The following is a 26,467-nucleotide window of genomic DNA, read 5'->3' as shown; positions in this document are numbered from 1 at the left end:
CAATTTTCATTGTACAGCTCACTGATCTTGCAATTCATAAATTTGGATTTGAAGAAGAGTTTGGATTTGATATCCCGCTTTATCACTACCCTAAGGAGTCTCAAAGCGGCTAACATTTTCCTTTCCCTTCCTCCCCCACAACAAACACTCTGTGAAGTGAGTGGGGCTGAGAGACTTCAGAGAAGTGTGACTAGCCCAAGGTCACCCAGCAGCTGCATGAGGAGGAACAGGGAATTGAACCCGGTTCACCAGATTACGAGTCCACTGCTCTTAACCACTACACCACACTGGCTTGTGTAATGTTGGGTATTGCTCCCATCAACTAAAATTCTACCTAGCGTCCCAAGAAAAATGAAATAGAGCAGTGGTTAGGCTTGCTGCTTCTGGCCATTTGCATTGTGGGCAGAGAGTATAGCCTGCAGATCAGAGCCCTGAAGTATTAGGCTGGACTGAAGAACAGCCTTTCTCAGGAAAATGTCTTCTTGGGGCCATGTAATGTGGCTGGGCCTTGAACACTCTGGACAGATTTGCTGTAGGCTCCAAGCATGTGAATCTGTGAGGCAGGCTAAGCAAACCTCTTGGCGAATATAATGAACTGGTCAGCAGCTCTGATGACTTATTTACATGATAAGTCATCCTGGAATAACCCTTTTTAACTTACTCAGCTCTAATTTGTTGACATATTTTACTAGCTAATCAAAAGCTGGAGTGAGTTTAAAGAGAGCAAAATGTGGGTTGAATGACCCTAATGTGGGTTGATTGGTGCTGTGCCAAATCATGATTTATGGTTCTGATGAGTGATTCAGATGAGCTATTTGCCACATGAAAGGTACAATCTAGGCCGAAAGAGAAAGCAACTCATCAAGTGCAGAAGCAGTTGTGTAAATCTGTTCTGAAACAGTACCAGCCCTGGATGGCCCTCAGATTAACATGACAAAACTTTCAATTAACCAAAGAGCCAACTGCACAATTGAAATTCACAGTGTCTCCATAGGATTCCTGCACTTTGGCAGCTAAGTTAACCCAGAGTTGCTTGTGTTAACCAGAATGCGTGAAGATACACCTATAGTTCACACGGGTCTTTACAGGTACTGTACAGACATTAAATATGAATCAAGTTACTTGGGAGACAGGTCTTTATATTTTTAAAAAGTCTGCACATGGTTTGTCAGAAGGACAATCCCATAGCTAATTCATATTAAAATTTGAGATTCATTACTGTTTGTTTGATTATGATTCACTGTTGCCACATTGGCAGGAGTACCCAGAGGTAGTTCGAATCCGCCCAATGGGGTGAGCTCCTGTTGCTCTGTTCCAGCTCCTGCCAACCTAGCAGTTTGAAAGCATGCCAGTGCAAGTAGATAAATAGGTACCACTGCGGCGGGAAGGTAAACGGTGTTTCCGTGCGCTCTGGTTTCTGTCACAATGTTCCATTGCACCAGAAGCAGTTTAGTCCTGCTGGCCACATGACCCAGAAAGCTGTCTGTGGACAAACGCCGGCTCCCTCGGCCTGAAAGCGAGATGAGCGCCGCAACCCCATAGTTGCCTTTGACTAGGGGTCCTTTACCTTTACCTAGTACCCAGAGGGATGTGCAGAGGGACAATGCTAAACTCTTTCTGGAAAAACAAGTTAAGAAATCTTCCAATAAGAGCCAAATGGACAAATCTGTAGCATGATTGAGCTCGTACAAGTTTGCAATTAATAAAAATTGATGCTAGTTATTACTTTTGGAGTATATAAAATTTAAAATTTGGCTTTGTAATTCGGAATTTATGTGATGTGATTTAATTTGAATTGATTGGCCGGTTAATAAAAATTATTTTAAAAAAATAATACTTTTGGAGTATATATTTTGTAAATTATACTTGATTTAGCATTTATGTGTATTAGTATATTGCTTTCTGTTAAATTTCAAAGCATCTTAACAGTAGATGAGTGTGTTTGTTTGCTTTTTTAACTTTACTGTACTTGCCAGACAAGGATTTGTTTTTAATGCCTTTGCAGTATAGATTACAATTGACTATACTAGGAAAAGAAAGGATGCACATTATATAAAAACAAATGCAAATCTGGATTTAATAACTACCAAAAAGTTTTTCCTATGGGAAAGCTACAGAATGAACTTTTTCTTCTGGTTAAGATAGGGATACATCATCGGTTGCTAATGATCAGCTACTAATATTTTCAGGATCTCTCTATTGTGCCCCAAAATGGATGTATATCTCCTTCTCTGCCTCATGGTACATGATGGGATGAGGGAAAGGGAAGAGAAAAGCACCACATACTGAACAGGGTAGAGTTTTATTCCCATGCCAATTTTCTTTCAAATTTTATTCTCTTGCTCATTATGCTGCTTTAAATGAGCATTTTATATTTTACTTCCTTTAGTAATGTTTTATTTTGAAATGTTTAAGATAATATTTTAGTTTCCTTTTAATTATGTTGCTTTGGATGTAAACATTATATTTGGCTTTCTTCGTTATTGTTTTATTCTGGATTGTTTTATTTGATGTTCTAATATCGGTTGTATACTGCTTTGAATGTTTTTTTCTTAAACATATAGAAATTAAATGAATAATAACAATTATAACAATAATAATAATAAGAGTTTGGCTTCTATCCAAAACATCCCCAATTCTCAGGGCAGTTCTGATCATTATTCTTTTTTTCCTTCTTCCATACAATCTTTCTGTTTCTAATGAGTCCACGTACAATTTGCGAAATGACTGCATGATTCGAAGTGTGCATTTTACAAACATACATGTTCTTCAAACACGATGCCTACATATGGACATTTGGGGCTCTTGGTGGAGTATAGGCATGTCTGGGGGGCATTCATGGGGTGTATGCTATCTTGTTCCTCCACTGAGCCTAGAAACAAGTTTGTGAGGTTATCATTCAATCTGAGCCAAATAAGAGGTAATTTGCTACAAGGAAGGTATCAAGACATTACTTTTTGTATCGACATGTGTAGGACTGCACTGCTGAAATCCCAGTCTATTCATTAGATTTATCTGTCTCATAGTTGCAGGTAGTCTATTTTTGTGGGGGGACGGACCCCAAAAACAAATATGTGACTCTTTGACATGAACATGGGCAATAAAATCTTTTTTTCAGATGTTTTAACTCTTAATATTTTACAACCCCTTTTTATTTTGCTTTCTCCTAAAAGACAGGTAATTCCATTTAATTGCAGGTGGGAAAGCACTTTCCACTGTTCCTTTTCTTTTATGGTGAGTGTGGCACTTCGGGATGATGCTGTAAAAGTAAACTGTGAATGAAATAGTAGAATACACATACACTGGCAGCCCTGTGGAGTCTGAAAAAAGGAAGAAAAACAGATAACGTCTGGTTATTTACTAACCTGCATTTATGAGCACAGCTGGCCCTTTTAGGTTTTGTTTTAATGCTTTCTGAGGGGTAGTAAGATATATAAAATATGTGGCTAGAGCACATGTAGCGGACATAGGTGCACATATATGATAAACCAGAGAAGGCAGACTCTTTTCTACAGTAATTCTTCCTAGCACTATTACAGAGGTTAGTTTGGATTCAACAGACAAAATCAGAAAGAAGGAAAGAAAGAAAGAAAGAAAGAAAGAAAGAAAGAAAGAAAGAAAGAAAGAAAGAGGATTTAGAAAGCAAACAGACAACTTGAGTCTAGACCATGAAATGGGAAATGATTTGTGAATGCATGGTTAAGCTAGATACTCTGTATGCTACTAATGTGTAATATGAGCTTTTGAAAACACACACCGGGCAAAACTGCTTAAAGTAGAGAGGAGAAAGCAATGTGATGCGGAAATGTTGGGTAATAGTCAGACCATTCATGCTTAATTGCTGCTACAATAGTCTCCTCTGCGTTGTTGCTTCTTTCAGACTTTGGGCTTCCATAAGAAGAGCCCTGTAGCAGCCCTTCCTAGTTGGAGCAGCCACATTTCTTGGTGAAGCATTTGTGCGTGTTCATAGTACCAGCCCATCTCCTTCACTTTCCTGGTGGAGAGGATGTGAGGACCAGGCCAGGGGAAGGAAAAAAGAGTGACCTTCCCTCTCACTCCTACATGCAAATAGATTGCTATATAAAGGGCTTTATAAAGGTCAAGTTAACAGAAATTTTAGTACAAACACCAAGAATTAAATGACTGGCATAATTTTTTGTTTCATAAGAAAAAGGATGCTAAGGATACAGTGAACAAGAGAATATCAAGAGGTTCTTTATCATGCCATATAGACATTACTGAAATATAAACCATGGGTGTAGCATGTTTGTGAAAGCCACTTGATTTTTCAAGCGCTTTTGACAGATTTGGTTGGAAATTTCAACAAACATTGCAGAAAGCTACATCAGCTGATGCAGAATACCCTAAGCATTCATGCTTATCTGAAAGCATTCTTGTTGGAAAGTCCTGTTCCCACACTGTTCTCTGTGAGTGAAGTCTAATGTAATGTATTGGCACATCCTTCCCAGAGATGCCCAGAAATATCAGGCTCAAAAGCTTGAGTTTGCCTATAGCTCCAGTCCTTTCTTGCCTACAGTCTGCCCTTATCTATGTACTGAACCTCTTTGCTGGATTAGGTATTTCAGTTTTACATTCCACCAGAAAAACAAACATGTACTACAAGTTTAAGGGAGGAGGAGGAGTAGCATGAGGCATAACTGCTGAAGACTTGAGTAAAATCCCTTCTCCAAAACTACTAGTTGCACTGGGAAGAAATGGTGTCAATAGTGGAATTTCCTCCCAATGCAAATAACAGTCTGAAAGGAAGGATTTTCCTTAGGACTTTGGAAAGAGAGGAAAGTGTTACATCCCCTGCCCCGGGCCTGCGGCGATCGTGTTAATTATCACCCCCCCCCCAAAGAAGGTGCCACGTGCTTTTTTATTTTCCAATGTGCAGGTTAAATGCAAAGTGGCATTTTACGTCATGTTTACTTTGGCCCTCAGAGGCAATTTTAAAAGGTGTGCATCCTGAAAGCTCCTTAGTGCTTTCAGTGGTAGACCCAGTTTCTTTCTTCTTAACTCTAATTTTCCTCTCTTTTTTTCATTCTGTGAACCTTCTCAAAGCCCATATCTGTCAAAGATCAGATGGAATAAAGGGTCCCAGTTTTAAGGGCATTTTAATAAAAAGGCAGATGTACCCTAACTGCTATCTAAACTAATAGAACCACAGAGTGGTACAGCAAAGAAGTGATCTGTGAGATTGTATTCCTCTTAAACCAGAGCAGAGAGTTGCAGGTGCAGAGGAACTCAGCAGCAAGGCAGATTTAGCTGCCAGCTAGTCTTAAGCAGAAGCAAGTATATAAACAAAAGGAAGTGCTTCTTCACATAGCACCATGGCTATACTATGGAATCTGCTACCATAGGATATTGTGATGGTTGCCATCTTGAATTGTTTTAAAAAGGAGATTAGATAGTCATGGAGGGTATGTCTCTCAATGGCCACTAAGAACGAATGCTCTGATTTACTTCAGTAACCAGAGGCAGTATGCCTGCAAATACCTCTTGCTATGGAGTTCAAGTGGGGAGTGTCTTTGAGTTCATGTTCTGCTTGTTTTAAGAGAATGCTTTTCAACATTAGTAGTAACTGATTTTTATCTTTCATATTTTGATATGCTTTTAATCACTGCTGAAATATTTTATGTTAAGTGGTTTATAAATTATTAAAACAAAATAAAAGGAACTCACAGATGGGGGGAATAGTAATGGTGTGGACAGAAACCATTAGATTTATGGATACTTCCTTAGAGATGATGCATTTTTTTTTCTAATGAGCCAGTTTGATTGCTCTCCCCATAACCTTTCTATGACCTGCACAGCCAATTCCAAGCAAGGACTCCAGTTCAAATGGATGAGTTCTGAATAAAATAACAGGTCACAAATAAAAAATACATTCAGAAATCAACCACGTGCACTCCCATTTGTTTTCATAACTAAAACAAAAGGGTTTAATTCATTCATAGCCTCCTTCCATTTATTTCCTGCTTAACATGCTGTTGGTCATAAGCAAGTGTTTAAGAGGAGCAGAATGCTATATGATTTTGAGAAAACCCGCCAGCCTATATTGTGAATGTTGCTGCTGCCATTCCTGGTGACTCCAAGAACCATCATGCTGACCATTCGAGCCTTAGAGCTCACAACGAAGCAACTTTATCTCTCCTTTCTTGGGTGTTTCATCTTGCAAAGAATTGGGACTGAGCTGTGCAATATTCAGTCCCATCTTTGCTGTCGTATAGCATTGATGCTTTTGAGCACAACTGATTTGCCGATACGAAACTGCCATTGTCCTTTGCAAAACGCAACCTCAAGAGCTGCCTTTCTACAGAACAAAAAGGAAAAAGTGAAAAAGTAATAAAGCCATAAAGAAACTCAACCTGCCTTAAACTTTGTGAGCTTTTCAATTTTATTGCTAAGTATGGAAAACTTAAAGCCTACATTCCTTGGCTTACATGCAAGCTATTTATTATTTTTGGTCAGATGGGAGCTTGTGCATTTGTGGATGGGGAAGAAATGGAAACTTGAAAGCCAGCAAAGTCTGAGTTAACATGCACACTCCTATTTGTGGAGAGGAGGGCTCTTCATAACAGTCTGAGAAAGTTAATTTTAAGAAAATAAAAGACCTTTCTTATGAATGTAGACAAAGAAAGTTTAGAACAACTCTGAAAAGGGCATGTGCATTCTCACTCCATATCCAAATATATACTGACAAACCAGTGGTTGTAGAGGACACCACCTGGCATGTTCCGACAGATTATTCTAACGTGGGTTTAGTGTTGGTGAACCAAATTAGAATGAGTGTGTGTGACAAATCACCAATTGTAATGTGAGGAAGCAAGGACGGTACAGAGCAATCTCAACAACTGGTCCTCCAACCTACAGGCACAGTTTTGTGAACAGAGGAGTACAACCTATTGAACTGATACTTTTCTCCCAGGCATATGGCTCATTAAACAAACTATGGCCTTTTAAATGGGGAGGGGGGTATTGTTTTTATTTGTCACTGTGCTATGTATTTTTGACTCTGGAAGTTGTGCCGTTGATATCTGCATTGAAATGGCAGAAGGGTTATTGTGAATGGTGGCGACCAAGTACAGTGGTAGCTCGGGTTAAGAACTTAATTCGTTCTGGAGGTCCATTCTTAACCTGAAACTGTTCTTAACTTGAGGTACCACTTTAGCTAATGGGGCCTCCTGCTGCCGCTACACTATTTCTGTTCTCATCCTGAAGCAAAGTTCTTAACCTGAGGTACTATTTCTGGGTTAACGGAGTCTGTAACCTGAAGTGTCGGTAATCTGAGGTACCATTGTACTCTGGTTTAATCTTCTCACAATCATTACCATAATCTTTTTTCTATATACTTTACTTTTTCATATATATTTAAAAGGTTGAATATTTCCCTAGCATGGTGCTCCTTATATTAAAAGAAGCTGTATGTCCCTCTGCAAGTAATTGCAACCTTTCTCCCTTACTATACTTGTTAAATTTAAGATCCTCTATGGGTGTTGAAAGAGAAAACAATGCTTGGAAGCAAGTGTGCATGTTTTTCCATACTTCCTGTTTGTCTTCTTGAGTTAGCTTAATCACAAAAATCCCCAAAACTTTTACAAAACTAAAAGCTATCAAACTAAGCATCACCTGATCACTCATCTGCATTTTATGAAATATATAGCAGCGAGTATGGAGAACAATACAAGCTTTACATAATGCTTTCCTTTAACCTCAGGTGTTATATACCATATGTTAATACTTAAAGTATTATGTGGGAAAAGGGAGTGCATTATGGGGCCCTTTCAGATCCCCCCCCTTTTGCAGCTACACCTACCATTTGGCATAGGATACAGGCAGCAGAGGAAAACTCGAGGGGGGGTTGCCTCAGTTGCAGCAGCTGCAAAACAGATGGGAAGCTGACGTGAAATCTGCCAGAAATCTCCTCTAGGTTTTCCACCCATTTTCCACCAAAGAGAAAACAAATCTAGGTGATACTATGATTATAGACCCCAAGCTCAAGATGGGATGGAATCTCTTAATCTTGGCTGTTAGAAAAGTGGAAAATAAATTCCTGCAAAAAATAAAACAAAATACTGCTTTGGGAATCAAAACAATCAAAGCTTACAGAGACAACATACTTAAAGAGTATCAAGAGCAAGCTGATTTTAATAGAAAACAATGGGGAAAGAGTTGCACATAACATAACACGAGGCCATGAAACGAAGGACAGGAACCAGTCAAATGTATGCAGGAGTTTAAAAATCATACATCTGCTAAATGCACATTTTCCCCATAGCTTGTAATTGCATAGCATTCTTTGCTGTTCATTCAGTACAAAAAATTATTTATCCAAGTGAAATTCTGCCATTATTATTATTGCTATCATGTATGTGAACCATATTGTACTAATGGGGCTTGTGAGTCTCTCTGGGTTTAGCCAGAGGTAGCTTAGGCTGCTCATATAGCAGAGATGGGTAAGGAACCTGTGGCCCTCTGGATGTTGCTGAACTCAGATCCCACCCCCAACTCCACTCCCCAGGATACCTGGCCATGCAGAAATCGCATAGCCGTTGTAATGATATTGCTAAACACCACATTAGCATTAAGATTTTATTTTTTTATCTCACAAAGCCAGCTGGAGCATTGTCCTAACTCAGGAATGGTGCTGGAAAGCCGAACACATCTCTTCCTCTTTGCAAATCTTCCTGAAAATTACAGTGCTTTTCACAGGAGCCAAAGATGTTTGTGTAAAGTGACCCCCTTTGCAGTTTAGACCTGTATCAAAGGATGAAACCAAAGGATCGTGGGAAAGATGGCATTTTGGGAAGTTAATTGAAGAAATAGAGATGGTGGGGGCATCATGCAAGTGTTCTTCTGTAGGCATGTAGGTATAAGGGATGCAAAGGTGGAAGCCACTTAGAAGTTTCGCATTGTGAGGGTGGGGAGCGTTCTCTCGAAGAATCTCAAGCAGACATCTTGCACATCCCTGTAAAGCGTGTTCTCCTTCATGGAGAGCATGTGTTGTGGTTGGGTCTGCTGAGCCACCCCTCTGTTACCAGGCAGGGTCTCTAAAGATGGCCTGGGGCAGTGATTGGTTCACTGGGTTGCTGGGGTAAAGGTTATGTTGCAATTTTGGTGGGAGGGGTAAAATGTTTAAATACTCTGCATGCAGCCTGGAGCTTTCTCTTTGCTGCGTGCAACGGATCACCTGCCCACCTGCCCTTGAGTAAGGGGTTGTTGCATTGACCTTGCTATGCCTGTCATGGGGTTGTCTGCCGTTGGGGCAGGGGCTTGGTAGGCATTTTGTCCATCTGGCTGATTGGCTGGGCCATTTGGTTTTTGCCTACTGCGTAGCAAATCGTCACAACTTGTAAGGTTGCGGTTAAGCATTGGTTATAAATTGGTGGAGGAGGGGTTAGGATAGGCTGGGCCTGCCCCTCCATGGTTGCTGCGGAAAGGGAATTCCGTTAAAGGAATCCTGGGGCTTGCCATCTTTTCGTCTAATCCCTGGAATGGGACTAGGGCCGGCAAGTCTTCGGGGAGCATGCGGATGAGAATTGAGGGTCTGTGACTCAGCTCCATTTCTCCCCGACTTGCTTTCCCTCGCACTGTCTTTCGGTGGTGCCTGGAAGTCAGTTCTGTCCCCAGGCAGGGGGACAGATAGTTTTAACCAATGCCTAAACAACCACTCACGGTTTTGTATTTAAATAAAGTTGTGGCCAAAATTATGCCAAAAACCTTAAACAAAAATTAAGTGTGCGTTGTGAGTTATTTGGGGGGTGGCTTGGGGACCTCGACACGCAAGTACTGTTAAGTCTGTGAAGTTCTGCATAACGCAGTTAGAAGTAGTTAAGTGGGACTGCAACTTGAGAGAAAGCCAGATAATTATGGAAACGCAGTCACTAAAGTTTTATAATTCTGTTACATAAGCCTTGTTACCAGGACTTTGTGGTTAATGTCTAACATTTCTATGTACCTTTCCAATTTTAGAATTTATTTTGTTTGTATTAGCCTTATATATACCCTTCTTCTCTTGCCGTATTGAATTTTACAACATGTTAAAGTAGGCAGAAAATTTTAAATTAAAGTAAATATAGTTAAAAAATTTAACAGCCCCAAACATTCACAAGAATAACTGATTTCAATAAGGTCATAGATTAGTCAGTGTTTAATACACTGGGCATAGAAAATAATGTTTTTGGTATGGTCAGCAGCCGTTAGAGATAACCAGTTTTATTCAGGAATTTACTGGCTGGTCTTTGGTAAATTATAATCTCACCCTAATCAGTGCAACCAATGCAACAATAGTGGTATATCTCACAGGATAATGCAGTAGCTTCCACATTTAAAGTGAATGATAATTTGTTCTACAGTGATAATGTTTCTCCACCACAGAACTTTGTGAGAGCAACTAGCAGCAAGAAAATATGTGTTAATATATTTTACATGTACTAGATATTGCAGAAGAATTTCCTCTTCTTGTTTTATCGGGACTAGATAGTGACAGATATATTTAAAAGATGTAGCTATAACTGTGTGTCGATGCGACGATTATTTGTTTTTTCATGAAACAGAGACCAGTTTGGATTCTACCATTAGTCAGTGTTTAGCAATAATTTATGCAAGATATTTCACTCTACTCCAGACATTTCATTGTGTCCCAACATAGCCCCATAAAGCAAATGAGAGACCAGGAAGCCAACAAACGATGAGGCTGGGCTAAACAGCCTCACCACAGTTCAGCCCGGAGGGCTTTGCCAAGAGCAGATGCCGTATGACACATGTACATTCAGTGATATGCAATAAAACTGCAACCCAGACTTTACCCATATGCCAGTCTGCCAAGGAAAGCTACTGCTGCTGATAGAAGCACTGCTGCCAAAAAGGTTTTACGGCATAGTTTCTATCCAGTAATGGCAAGAATGTCTGAATAGCGAATCTTCCCCTGTTACTTAGGTCTCGTGCAAGATCTTTCCGGCTAACAAAATGTGACCAGCTATGCAACTCAGTTTAATAGTCTTGCTTGCAATATGCAAAGCGTTTTTCAGTGACAACCAAACCACTCAAACTGTAGTAACTGTCCAACCAGCAGTTTATTTATCATTGAGAAAATGCTTCAGACCTGCAAAGCTATCACCAGCCACGTAGCCTTCCCGAACAAGCAGTTAGTGCAAGATGCTGAAATGTGTGTAATGCTGTGAGGGTTCTTTTTTTGGGGGGGGGGTAGGTGGCAGAGCTGGCCAGGGTGGAATTGATTTAAATCAAATCTATTTAAATCACAATTTAAATCATGAGTCAGACTTGATTTACATCATTTTACAGAAAGACTCATTCTTGCTGGTGTAATCATGAGATTTGCAACCAGAGGAAGGTTTCATTTTTGGAATAATAAATTTCCAGAGTAGTTTTTACAGTTATCTCAAAAATTACTGATTTGGTTATACTATTAGAAATACATAGACAGATAATTATGAAATAATTGTGAGGTTTAGTAAGTTAACTGTTTATATTTTCTGCTGTACTTTATTGGTAGAAGAAAAACAATCATTTCCTTAATAACAATTTAAGCAATTTATTTAACTAAAACAATAACATTATAGCACATGTATCCATGTTTGTTAACTGATGTGGTTAAACATATATTTTTTAATAAACTTAGACTGAGTTTTAGCACACATGAAAAACTTAAAACAAATCCTTATTTCCCGATAAATAGCCTTTGGACTATCATGTAACTTAAATAGAAAACTATCTTTAGAAAGATTTTTCTGCCCAAAGCATTTTATTTTAAAAATCCAATTTAAATTTTTTTTTAAAAATCTGATGTAAATAAAACAATCCATTTTTGTTTTTAAAAACCCATTGATTTTTATCCATGCTGGAGCGGGCAAACTGAACACAGTCCAGGCAAGTGTAACTGAGTGGACCATCCTTTGGGCAGGGCAGGGCAAGTACAGCCTGGGCAAGCAGATAAAATGGCAGGCTGCACAAACTAAAGAGTCAGAGCAGAATCTAGGAATGTGACATGCTGTGAGAGCATGGGTGGGGAACATGAGTCCCTCCAGCTGCTGTTGGACTCCAGTTCCCATAAACCCCAGCCAACATAGCCAGAGATTGGAGGTCCAGCAATACCAGGAGAGCCACAGATTTTCCCACTCTTGCGCTAGAGCATAAGGAGCAGAACTGCTGACCCATCCAGTCCAGCATCCTGGTTACCCAGCTATTTCTAGCGCATGAGCCTTTTACCATTGATGCTCACCTGCAACTGTGTTTCAGAGATGTGCTACCTCTGAACTTGCGAGGTTCCATAAACTCCTACAATGATTAGTATCCATTGGGGACTGCATCCTCCCTTCATATTTTTCTAATTCCCTTTCAAAATGATCAAGCCTTGTGACCATCATTGCATCTCGTGGCAGCCAATTCCAGAAATCAATTGCATCAATTGCATGGTGGCATGAATAAGTGCTTCCTCTTGTCAGTCCAGAATCTCCTGACAATAAGTTCACTGGATGACGTCAAGATTTAGTCCCCTCCCCTCCACCCACCCACCCACAACAAACCCCAAATATTGTAGTCTTTCCTTGTAGGGAAGGGGCTCCAGTTCCAGATAATTTTGGTCCCCTTTTCTGCATGCTTTCCAGCTCTACAATATCCTTTTTGAGATAGAGACCATCTGAACCAGTAAGTTCAGGTCAGACAGAAGACTATAGCCCATCCCATTCCCTAGCTGACTGTACCAGGAGGTTGAATTTACCAGTAGGTCTCTCATCTGGTATAACAGTCACAAAGCTTGGAAATGCATCACTCATATGTAGATCCATTTATGGCAGGGATGGCCAATGTGCTGCCCTCCATCAGACACTAGGTTACAGTTCCTATTGCCCTTACCACTAGCCATCTTGGCTGGGGCTGATGGGACAATTTCTGGAGAGCACCATGTTGCCTATAACAACACACACACAAATAAAAATAAAGTAAAATCTGGAGGCACCTGTTCTTAGTAAATAAGTCTGCCATTTCAAATAGTAAGATTCAGGATGGCAATGGTGTTTGATATGCTTTGCCTGACATTTGGAAAAAATACGACAGGACAATTAATCAAATGCCTGCTCCCCTGATTAAAAAAAAAGAAAACAAAACACCCATAAATAATTCTCAAACCAGAAATGCAACCCAGGATAAAGTGCAGATTGCAACAGCTGTTCGTGAGAGACGTCCTCAAATAATGGCTGGTGCAGGCTTACCTGTTTCCTAACTTGAACAGGCTTTGTTGCATCTTGCAACAAAGTATTGACTAATGGAGCACAGGGGACTGCCTTTACAAAGACACTAAAACACAAGGAACTTTTAGGAATGAAGAGGAAGATGGGGCTGTGATTGTTCCTGTCATTCTTCCCTCAGACCAACAAAGTTGTCTATCAGCTCCTAAGCACATATTTGCGCTGGCTTTTAGAGGCAGGCAGGGTGGAGCTGTCCAGCTCTGCCTTCCTTGGTTCCCATAGGATCTCATAGCAGTTGTTGCAGCTACAGGACAGATAAGGATCATGATGCCCAAAGCAAACCTGCACACTCAGGGCTTGTAGGCAGCCATTCGAGGAGGCTGATCTGCACTGTTGGAACTGCCTTGCCTTGGTGCACTGCCAAAGCCTACTGGTATTTCCTGGAAGTATATGGTAAGCTTTCTATTTGTACGTGCCATTAGGGAGGAGGGCGAGGTGCAGAGTTCCTTTGAATTTCATTCTTTGGCCTTCATAGTAAACATTTTACATGCCGTATTGGTAGAGTTTGTTATATTTGTCTTTTTTATATCCTGTTTGCCTTTCAACATTTCTTTTAATTTTAAGATGTATATCAGCAGACAAGCCTATGAATTTTCTTTCATAGAAGTTTCCAGTGACTTTGGCAGTAGGGACAATGATTACTGGAAGTTCTCAATGAAAACTAAACCCTTTTCACTCTACCCTCCATAGGAGCTGGTTATAATCCAAACCATTCTTGTCTGCTTATAAGATCTGCTGTAGTTTGGTGTTCTTTGGCCAACAAGGCCATCTCAGGCATGCCAGTGACTCATCCTTCAGCGAAAGTCATAAAGAGACTGCTTATGAGCTTGTCTGCTTGGAAGTTGATGCAGGTTTCTATTTAAATCAGCAGCTGAAGTGTGAATTTATCTGTGACATTTTTAAGATGGTTGATGAAGCCAAAAGTTGACTAGTGATTCTCATGCTGAACGCTAGCTAATTTTGGATTTACAGCATGCAGCATGCCAAGATTAGAAACAAATGGATATAAAATTTGGGCGGGCAGGGTAATCTGATACATGGGTCATAGTTTGCTTTAGGGCCACTTTGCACATGATTCTTATGTGTAGGAAAATACATGTGGAAAAATAAATGTGTATGTATTTTTCACATGTCATAGGGGACATGGTTTTTCGTACAAGGCAGTGATGTCCATGTAGGAAAATCCCAATTCATTCAAGCAGCGGCAGTCAGCTAATAATAGTCAAATAGCAATGAGCTAGCTTTCAAATGTTAGTATGGGAAAGGCCTTCAGGGAGGTGCCGTTCTTATGACATTGCTTCATTGAGAAAGTTATTTTATAGTAGAAGGTATCTTGCCTGGTGTAAAAAGAGAATATAAAATGGGCAGACAACTCATTGATCCAAAGTGATCACAATCCCAATGTATTTTAGGTTATAGAGCCCTTCTTTGGAGGAATGCTTAGGAAAAACTATTAGAACAATCTTATATTTAAATGTTGCAAGTTTAAACTTCTTTCAAACATATCCCAAATGACCTTTACTTAAAACAGCAGGATGCTAATCATTGCATCCAGTCGTATTGCATATGGCAAAGAATGCGAACAACAAAAAAACCTCTTCCCCATTTTAAACAGGGTGTGTTTGAATGGTGGTTGCATGATGGTTATTTGAGATATATTTGTAAAGACATCTGTGTAGGTGATTCAAGGTATTTGCCTCTAGCAGCCAGAGCTGTACCTGCAGTACATAAGAAGGACATGGGGAGTCAACCATGCACCACTTGTGATTTCAGTAGGCTGTAGCATTGCAAGCACCCATGAATTTGACAGAATACCGCCTGCATGCCATTTCCTGCCTATACCAATACTTTCTGAATCCTATCTGTACAATACCATCTCAAATGATATTTTCACCTTGAATGTTTGCTTCCTAATAAAGCATAAACGTATCATGGCTCCTGATTTGATCTTTCATTTATTTCAGATTCTCAAGAGGGAAATTACAAATCAGAAGTCAACAGTAAGCCAAGGAAGGAAAGAACTGCTTTCACCAAAGAGCAAATCAGAGAGTTAGAAGCAGAGTTTGCTCACCACAACTACCTCACCAGGCTGCGGAGATATGAGATAGCAGTAAACCTGGATCTTACTGAAAGACAGGTATGAATGGAAAATAAATTAATGGAGTTCTAAGTGCAGGCAATTACCTCAGACCAGATCTATCTCATTTAGAAGTAGACATGATAATGTGTGGAACAGAATAAAATCCTAACATGACATTTATGTTATGCATATACATACTGGATAACATCAATGTTATCTTTGAAACAGATACTTATAAAATCAGTTAGCACATTGTAACAGCCATGGAAAATTAATGAGCTCAGTTCCGTGTCTGCCAGAATAGAACAAATGCATTTTCAGATTGTCCTTTTAACATTCATCCTGTCTTCTGTGGGTTGTTGGTTTTTTTAAAAGTTTTATAAGCATTTACAACACGAATGCATTTATCTTCTTCTCCAGTCCCGTTTTTTAAATAAATCCCTATCCCTCCATATGCACACTCTATTAATTCTAGCAATTCAAACAAAACTGGTGATAATGTTGACCTGTGACACAGGGTAGGGTGCTGTCAGACATGTTCAGGACATGCAGTTCTATACATGTCTGAAACCTGCTTCTGAAATGTGAATGACTGCTGGGCAGGATTATGCAACTGCTAGGAAAATCTTTACTCTCTCCTTTAAGTGGCCCTGATTCTATACTGGCTGCTGCCAGTCCAGTATGTCTACCACAGAAATGGCCACATTCATCAAAGTACACAGGAAGTTATTATTGAGAAAGTAAAATAAAAGGCAAATTTACTCAAGGCTTGTCCCAGAAAGGATGAAGGAAATGAGAGAGATGGCGAGGAGGTGGGGAAGAGAGGAGATGCTAACCAGCCAAGAGTGGCTACATGGTTATGCTTCAGTGTTCAGAACAAAAGGAATCTGAAGTGGCAGAAGCTGGAAAGCTGGAGAGGTGGGGAAAGAGGGAAGAAATTGTGGAGGATGGGTCGTGCTTAAGTGAAATAGTACCCCTGTTTGTCCTTATGCTCTATCCAAAGCGTATCAAAGGGAGGGAGAAGGGAAGGTGTAAGAGAATGCTTGACTTTAGGTTGAGTGTGGTTTTTGACATGAATGGGAAGGTTACAAAAAAGTGCAGTGCTGCGAGTAACTAATTCATAGATGGCAAGGTGGTGCCTTTATTGAGTCAAGACGTGGAGGTGATTTGGCTGCAGCATGTCCAAATGTTTTCAGGCCAGCATCTAGAGGACAGGTCCACTTTCTATTGTGTGCTCACAGGCTCTGCAAATGCACACTGTTCTGGTGTGTCAGTTCACATTCAGCTAACAGCTAACATTCGTGACAAATGAAGGTGAGAGGAAATATTAGAGTGGACACCAAAATGGGATGATCTGGTGCTGTAATAGGGAGAACAGTTTCAGAAAACAGGGAAGTTCTCCAAATATATATTAAAAACAGGTGTCAACTGCTACTGGTGGATAATGCTCACCTGCCCCATTCCTGTTTCTGCCCTTAATCCTGTTTAATGTTCACCTCTCTCTCTCTCTCTCTCTCTCTCTCTCTCTCTCTCTCTCTCTCTCTCTCTCTTAACCCCCCCCCCCACTTTTCCTGATAATATATAAGGTAAAGGTAAATGTCCCCTGGATGGTTAAGTCCAGTCAAAGGCAACTATGGGGTGTAGCACTCATCTTTCTTTTCAGGCCTAGGGAGTCAGTGTTTGTCCACAGACACTTTCTGGGTCATGTGGCCAGCATGACTAAATCGCTTCTGGCACATGGGGGACCATGACGAGACTCAGAGTACACAGAAACGCCGTTTACCTTCCTGCCTCAGTGGTACCTGTTTATCTACTTGCACTGGTGTGCTTTTGAACTGCTAGGTTGGCAGAAGCTGGGACAGAGCAAAGGGAGATCACCCCATTGTGTGGAACTGAACTGCCAACTTTTTGATCGGCAAGCCCAAGAGGCTCGGTGGTTTAGACCACAGTGCCACCTACGTCCCACACCAAACAACACTGATGCAGCTTGAGGAAAATAAGTTGCATGTGCACGAAGCCTTTGCTTTCGTAATGGCACTTAATACAGCACATTCTTGGTGTTTTTCATGTCTCTTCTTTAAAAGAGCAGAGCATGATGAGATGATTTCTGTTTCCCAGAGGCAATTCTTCAAAGGTTTCAATTCAATATGCTGCAGAGGAGTAATTGATCATATTTTTGCTGCATAGCTTGAGATATGACAGAACCAAAGGAGCTCTCAAAAGAGGGGTGGGGGGAAGCCTCCAGAACTGCCAAGACAAAGATGCTTCTTAAATTGTCTTTGCTATATAGCTGTAGCAGCCTCCAGGGAAATCTGGAATGCAAAGAGCTGGGCTTCTTCTGCTTCTGCTTCTTCATTTGCTTTTTAAAGGTGGATAGCAGTTGTACTAAATTAGTTGTTGCAAATTTGTCTTTCTTTTTCTTTTTCTATAAACGCCCTTCAAAACCACTTACTTGTGTGGTAGTCCAGGGAAGGGCTGTTGCTCGGTAGGTAGAGCACATGCTCTGCACATAGATCCCAGCAGGATCACTCCTTGCCATCTCCAGGGCCTGAAACCCCAGAGTGCTGCTACAAGTCAATGTGGATTAACACTCTTCAAACTTCCCTAGATGTTGTTGGACTACAATTACCATTATCCACAACCTTTGGCTAAATTGGCCAGGAATGATGGAACTTGTAGTCTAACTGTTAAGTTGTGGGTTGACATAGCAGACGACACAGCGATTTCTCCAAGTAGCTCTTTATTTTGTAAGCTGGAATAGAACTGACTGCAAACAGCTCAGCCGGCCTGTTTTTATAGGCAGCCGGCTGTCAACATTGTAGCAACAACAGCCCAGAGTTTCCCGCCTAAAATAACTGATGTGGACCTGAGTGAAAACTATCTACAGACCTGAGTGAAAACTATATACAGTATCCCCCTGCTGGCCCAGGGTGAAACTTCACTACATAACACTAACCATATATGGGAGCACACAGTTCACAGAATCAGAGAGTTGGGAGGGACTCCAAGGATCATCTCTTGCAACCTCTGCAATGCAGGAATCCTACCCACAGGCAATCCCTGTGTGGGTTTGAACCACCAACCTTCTGGTTAGCAGCCAGACACACTGACCCATTGCGCCACAGAGAAGAAACCAATATAGGCCTCACAGAGCTAGGTGGACCGATTCTGTGTCAATATAATAAGGCAGTTTCCAATGCTCCTACTTCAATACTTCAGCACATCAGCTACTAAGAGCTAAAGAGAAGAGATGGGTATTCACAGTATGAAAAAGGTGGCAAATGTCCCAAACTCACAAAGCCTTTTTATGAAAGAAGTTTAATAAAAAAATTAGCAAGGTTCTAGGCCCTCATGGCAGCTAATATAATTTACTTATTTGTTTTAATATATACACACATACACACACCATTTTATGGTAATAAAACCTCTAAATATTGAGGTGATCAATACAAAAGTGAAAAAGGAGGAAACAGGTTTAAAAGGTAATTGAAATTAATAGAAGACTAAAAAGAGATTAAAGCACATCAACATCCACATGTCTGGATAAACAAATGTTTTAAGCAGGTGCTGAAAGGGATACAGCGAAAGCGCCTGCCGGGTGTCAATAGACATATAGAGTGTTCAAATGAGTAGGTGTCAGCAATCTTTATATAATACCAATAAGGAACATATTGAACTAGACGGTGCAACAAATTGGCAGCCAGTGCAGAACTCTTAGCAGGCTGACATGGTCTCACTCCTGATAGCAACCGTGCTGCAGCATTCTGCATTAACTGCAATTCTGGTGCAAGAGAAGCTCCACCTAAGAGTGTTTTGCAGAAATCCAATATATACTAATTTAATTTGCCTACAGAAAATCCTACCTACTCAGATTATATTGTTGTGGTGGTTTATTTATGTATTAACTGTGATTATCACTTGGCTTTAAAGGAAAGGGATTTTTAGGGCCCAATCAGGAGTGATGCAGGACATCTGAAAACACAGATTCTTGCTTTTTGGGTTTATTTAAAGACCAAAACTTCCTAGAGGGCAATTCAGATAATAGCCATAGTGCTGGATGAGGGGAAAATGAAGACGGAGAAAGGTGACAAAAAGAGACATACATTTCTGCATGACTACTTTTTAACATAGTCTGCCAAAGAATAAAAAGTTATCAGATTTCCATGAGACACGTCATGTACTTATCTATCAGAAAATGTTCTATAATAAGCACTAAAACTTTTAATTCTTTTAAAACTCTTTATGTAAAAAAGGAAAGATAAAAAATAGTAATATCACTATCCAAGAATGAATAGGAACCCTTCCCATTATGCTATTTTCCCAGTCGAAACTTGGGCTAACGCTAGCTGGGTGAGGGAGAAGCATTTTAACCAAAAGCTGCATGGGGGAAAAACACCCCCATGCAGAGGTCGGAATCCAAATATTGCCCGCCCCCTCTTGCCCTCTGAAGCTTTCTGATTGTTTTTTTAAGGTGTAGATCCTTTTCATAGATCTTCTATGTCACATCTGCTTTGCCCTTGACAGAATATTAAGAATCAATGTTTCATTGGAGTTAATAAGAAAAAAAGAAAATGGACTTTACACTTCCCTGTTTGATAAATAGAATCTTCAGCTTGTGGGTGGGTGATCCACTTTCTACTGACAACAATGTCCCAGTTTTCAAGTTACATAGTTCTCACTTTTTTCTTTCAATAGGCAGGTTTTACCTGTTCTGATAAATTGTGTGACCGTCCATTGGTAAATGAGCGGAGACTCCACCTGCTTCTTCAATACAGGAGGTTTTTTATAATGTGTTGCTGGGAGGGTCAGGAAACCACCACATTTGAAGGAAAGATCACAAGAATTATGGGGTATGGGTTTTTATGTTTTATTTGGTTTCTGAAACGGTGTCCGTTTCCTGCAGCTCTGGCCTTGGAATGTGAGATCTGGTCCCAGTGGAAATGTCTGCTAGCGCTGCCTGTAAGAGAGGCTGTCAAATACAGTTTAAGCTACATATTCACATACACAAACACATTATTCCTCTGGATTTAAAAGAAAGTCGTTATTCCAAGGAAAAGAAAACTATCGTGTGTGTGTGTGTGTAAATATACATATATGTCAGACTTGATTTTAAAGCAGTGAGGCAAATTCTCCACTGACTGACACGCCGTGCAACTTTATTTATTTTTAGGGGAGCCACCAGCATTGAAGTGAGCTTAGGTTTTGACTCCTGAGTAGAAAAAAGCTTTGATTCAAACTGTTACCTTTTTACTGTTGTCCTGTATACATTGAAACAATGCCTCTTGTTTTTAGCGCCCATATCATATTCTTCCCCCACCCTCTGAGTTCGGTAGCCCTCTCTCTCCTCCGAATAAAACAGATACAGCTAAGAGACTTTTCCTCCGGTGCCTGCTCCCAAAGAGATGTTCAATGTGCGGTCATATATTCCTCAACCAATTTAAGCAACTGCTAAATCATCAGTCTGCGAGACCTAAATACTAACCAAGTTGTTGACTAAGGGGAAGGAAGCTGTGCTTTCACACCACGCCAGTGAGCAGATGTGCCTAGCAGATCAGTCTATAACTGGTGATTTAGAAATAGTTCCTCGTGCTGCAATAGCTCCTCTCTAGATCAGCCACCTTTTCCACTGTGCATGGTAGAGTATATGTGTGCTTGAAAGAAACAATAAGAACCTGCTCATTAAAATAAAATAAAACGGTTGAAAGAGGAGACTTCATTTCATCAGATGTTTAGGTTTATCCAGGTCCAACTCATGCTTTTCTGTCAAATGCACAAACCTCTTATGTGGAAATATGATGATTTTAAAGTCACTTTCTCGTCTTTCTATGGCAATGCATTTAGTCCAGTACACTACTATTAATTAAATTTATGTACTGCCCTTCACCCAAGGATCACAAGGCAGTTTATAATATAAAAATACAAAAGTACATAACATAATACCAAACAAAAACAATACCCCCACAGTTCGAAAGGCCATATATTGTTTAATTAGCCAAAGACCTGGGAGAAGAGGAATGTTTTTCCTGGTTCAATTAGGCGCCAGTTCAATCAGATCCATAGGTCATACATCTCTCTTCACAAAACAGTGTCTGTCAGTTGGAAGTCCAGTTGTCAAGATTGCTGTGTGCCTTGGTTGTTTCGTACCATTACAAAGTGGTGCTCTGAATCATTTGCTGCACAGACTGATTCTAAGTTAGTTCACCACCACTAAACCCAGGTTAGAATAGTCTGTTGGAACATGCCAGATGGTGACCTATATGACCTGCCTGGGGTTTGATGCTTTGGAGGTATGAAGCAGCCAAGCCTGCTAAAACAGCATTAATATGTTAAGAATATGTACTTAGTTCCATTAAAAACAACAGGATTGATTTCCAAGAAAATGTGTTAGGCTTGGAACACTTTCAGTCAACATTTCATCTGTATGCCACCTTTCCATAATTCAAACCTTGCTCAAGGCAGCTTACAATATTTAAAAAAATTACATAATGACAAACATAACTAGAGTGGTCATAAACAATAAATGAAGCATCAGAAAGCTGAACAGTTTCCATGTAAATCACAATAGTATCTAAAATAAAGATAAAATAATTAATATCAATAAGAGCAACAACCCACCCCAAATCGCTAAACAATACCCCAGCACCATTACAGGAAGCTGAACTGGAAGTAAAGTATCTAGACAGATGAATGGTCTTAATTAAGAAGTATCTCAAGCAAGTGCTAGCATTAGGGTGTGGTCCTACTGCAGGTTTGTTTGTTTGGCACAGCCATTATCCATGTTAATCCTGCAGTTCCATTTGGAATAACAACAAATTACATGAAGTTTGCAGATGTAAGATGTGCAGATTCAGGGCACAGCACTTTGGTCTGGAAATGTTTGGGAAGTGTCAATCAGTTTAACTTCATGACTTAAACTAAGTCCTACTTGTAATAGACCCATTGAGATTAATGGACTTAATTACGGTAAGTCCATTGGTTGCAGTGGGCCTGTTCTATGACTAATACTGGATACCACCCATAACCTTTTGCATGTTTAAATTGTAGGGTTTATTATTATTATTATTTAAAAATGTAAAATTGCCTTAAGCAAAAACGTTCTTAGAAATACCATTTTATACATTTTATTTAAATAAATATTTGGGAGTTAGATTTGTATTAGAAAAGATCCCAATTTCAAATTAATAAGCAGCTATTTGCCCCAAACACTTTACAAAAATTGAATACAAAACTTTATATAAAAATAAAGTCTGTTTAATTTTTCAGAAAGTGTTAGTATTTCTTTCTCATATTCCGACTTTTACTTCTACTATTAGTATTACTACTACTACTTCTCCTCAATATATATTTTGACTTTCAAGCAAGCTGCTTAACTGTTTCAGGTATGCTGGAACTTTTAGCAATAGGATAAAGTGTGGGCTTCTAAGAATTTAAGAGAATTGATTTTCAGAATTCACACATCCTTCCTATTGCTAAAATGTAACAGGATCATGTATCAGTTCCATTATTGACTTGTCACGAAATCCAAAGGAAGTTCAGATTTCATCTCTCTGAATTTGATCTGTGGAGGAAATAGCACATGAAACATCCTTTACAGGTTGTTATATTTAGCACATGTGATATATGCAGTTCAATACTATTTCTGTTTCAGAGTATAATGATGTAAGTTGTTCTTTATTATAAAGTAAAAGACAAGAACTTGACAGTCTAATGGTGCTAAATGAAATACATAGGAAACTGGGATTTTAAACGAATGATTTAAGCCATCTGTAACAAAGACTGCATTTTAAAAGCTGTTAAACTAGAATTTTAAAAGTGATACATTAAAACCCAAAGGAAAAGATGGATTTTCCATCATTTATAAAGTTTGGTTCTCTTCATCAAACTTCATTATGCATTTTTTTAAAAAAATACAGAATGCATTTATCTACTTGCACTTTGACATGCTTTCGAACTGCTAGGTTGGCAGGAGCTGGGACCGAGCAACGGGAGCTCACCCCATCACGGGGATTTGAACCGCCAACCTTCTGATCAGCAAGTCCTAGGTTCTGTGGTTTAACCCATAGTGCCACCCACTGGAATTATGCAAATTGCCTGATCCGGTTGGGGTTGTAGGTGTCTGGGGGCACTTCTGAATCCATCACTGCCACTGGAGGGCTTTAGGAGTGTCCTTTACCAGCTCCAGAGAGTATTGCTGCAGTGATTCATGTGTTAGTTACCTCAAGACTGCAATGTGCTCTACGTGGAGCTATCCTTAAGGATGGTGTGGATGTTGCAACTTGTGGGAAATGCAGTGGTTCATCTGCTAACTTGAGTAGTTTACAGCAAATGTATGAAACCACTGCTCAAAGTACAGTACTGGTTACCAATTTGCTACCAAGACCAAGTTACCAAACATATAAACAACCTAGGACCTGGTTGCCCAGTTCTTAAGATCTCAGAATGAGATGTGCTGGAACCCGTGAGTGTCAATCTAGTGACAACCAAGAAGGCCTTTTCTATTGCAGACTAGCTTGCAGAATTATCTCCCTAATCAGAAATAAGGCAAAGCAGCAATTATGCTGAGTTGTTAGTGCCTCCAAAAAATATATATTTTCACTCATCCCTCTGCTGGGTATAGCTATCAATTCACAGTCCAGTTGCTATTGCTTTTACTTTATTTGTTTGCTTTTATTGCACTGGCATATGTTGTAATCTGTTCTAGTTTGTTTTTTTTTAAAAAAAAGGAAGAACAGTATAAAATGTTAACTAAAACTACAAGAGCCAACTTTTCATGAACCTCGGTGGAGGGGATATCCTTAAAGTTTTCTGGCAAACATACTGCTGAGCAGCTTCCTAAATATAAGAGAACCTCCCCTTTTGTACTCCTTCATATTTCTTTGTGGGGTACAGTTTGGCTTTGGATAATTTAAATGATGATTTTGCTTTAGACCTCTTTTCTATTGACCCCCAACAACCCACTAGAGTTGTTTATTGCCTATTCTTCTTTCCTTTCCTTCCACCTGTGGTATGGTGCAGGGTGTCAGTAAAGAAACAGAGTGTTGTACTGTTGCTTGGATGTATTCACCAAAGGGATTTTTTAAATTATTCTTTTGCCATCCAGTAGTTATTGCCTTCAACCTATTGATGCTAGTGAAAGTCACCCTAAAAGGGGGAAAAAAAGACTAATTGACATATCTTATTCACAGCTTAAAGCTAATGGAAATAAAAGTGAAGAGAAGGGCTTGGGGAGAAAGGGCTTGTCTCATCTTACACAGACCACTTCTTAATTTTGCCAGAAGGCATCTAAATTTAGAGGAAGGCTCAGATGGTTTAACTTATGCTTTCTTCCAAGCCTTACATGTATGTGCTAGCCAATGTAGATTCCCTTAGATTGACTTAGACTCCCTCAGGCTTACTCACTTCCTCAGACTCACAGGCACTTGCCAATTTACACCTCTTTTTACATATGACCTTTGCAATTTGGGCCTATTATGTTTCAAGCAGTTTTATCTATTTTTCCATTCTTGTTGCCATTCCTCTGCAATCTAAAATAAAAATACAATTACTCAAACACACTTGTACACTTATAGGCAGAAACAAAGATTGCTAATAAGTATGACCTGCAAAGTCCCCACCCCCAGTAGAATATTGCCATACAGTTTCTTTCCTATGAATTTGTCTAGACTTCTATCCTATTTCCATATTCTCAGTGTACCTTTGTTACATTTTATCCCCCACCCTGCAAGAGTACATTTAACTTTCCTATCTTTAGCCACCCTTTGGTTGCCAGACACTACAAATCAGATCAGATATAGCAGTGCCACAAATTGCAGCCAGGAGTGAAAGGCATTTAACATATTAAGATAATCTTTTCTTATTTTTCCCCTAGGTTCATTGCATTATTCTTAGTTTCCTTGTGCTAGTTCTATTTTCACATGCTAGACTATATTATTTTTCTTCCTTGAACTTGAATTTTATGTGTGACCCCCCACCCCGCTGAACTGAGCACATTTGCCTTCATCGGCCTTCATAAACTATTCCTTTCCAACTACTGCTGAACATATTTAAGGCTGCAATTCACAAACCAGCTAACCCGATGGGCTTGAGTTAAATAGGCATTAGCTCAAATGCCCTGCTTATGTACACTTGCTCTGGTTTCACTACACAAAATGTGGTTGATTGCCTACTAAATTTTACTAAAATTATATTTGAATTTGTGGTACTTTCCCCATAGATTAGATATGTCCCCCAACTCCAGAGAACAAAATATGCAAGATCTAATTTTAAACACAGATGAATGTGTTTTTTTGTTTTTGTTTTTTTTTGAGATGCAATGCATCCCTGGTCCAGCTTCTCCTTTGCTTTCAGTTATAGTTCAGTGTTGCACTGACCAACTAATATTTAAAAGGGATGGGGAATCTGTAGTCCTCTGGGTGTTATTGGACTACAGTTCCCATCTGCCTCAGACTAATGGTCAGGGATGATGGGAGTTAAGAGTCCACCACAGGTTCCCCATCCCACCTGTATATTATTCTATCACCCCCATCCATAGATAAATTTAATCTCTCTCTCTCTTTTACATTCTGTGCATGTTTAGGCATAAATAATATTTATGAGAAAAAGCTGTTGATATTTTACAGAAAATAAGAACTCATCGGATTTATAGCAGAATGATAGTCCCAAGCATAGTATAGCTTAATACAGTGTTTGGCATTAGCAATACATTGCTATTTTACTAGAGGAAATTCATTGCGAAAAGTGTCATATATAATTTTCCACAAAGGACTGCATGAAGAGTACAAACATTATGAGCCCTTTGACATTGTTTTTGTGAAAGCTTTTGACAGATGGCGTAACAATATTTCCTAACATCAGAGCAACTAGCAATAAATACTTTCCTCCTTATATTAGGTTTATTTTACTAGCCTGCTTCTTTGGCTCTGATGTGCTGTCTAGAAGAAAGGATGTGCTGCTCAAGGTTGAGAAGCCTCTAACTAATTCAAAACCGCCTTCTCCTAATTCCAGACACTTACATTGAGTTTAAATAGCAACATGAAAACAACACAAGCCATCAGTTTGAATTTAGCATAAAATTACATAGGGGAAAAAAAGGTTTATAAACAATATCTGCAGCAGAATT

At 39.6% G+C, this 26,467-nt stretch overlaps 1 protein-coding gene across 1 annotated transcript in view; it reads left to right on the top strand.

Moving 5' to 3' along the window:
* Positions 1-26,467, top strand: part of MEOX2 (mesenchyme homeobox 2) — a 66,912-nt gene that overhangs the window by 38,604 nt on the left and 1,841 nt on the right. The window contains exon 2 of the mRNA XM_081834919.1: positions 15,233-15,405. Coding sequence (XP_081691045.1) covers positions 15,233-15,405 — 173 coding nt within the window. The remainder of the gene's footprint in view (positions 1-15,232; positions 15,406-26,467) is intronic.

This window comes from Podarcis erhardii (assembly GCF_964252035.2).
Source record: "Podarcis erhardii genome assembly, chromosome: 12".
Classification (NCBI taxonomy): domain Eukaryota; kingdom Metazoa; phylum Chordata; class Lepidosauria; order Squamata; family Lacertidae; genus Podarcis; species Podarcis erhardii.
Note: the sequence above shows the minus strand (reverse complement) of the source record. Positions and strands in the feature narration are given on the sequence as shown.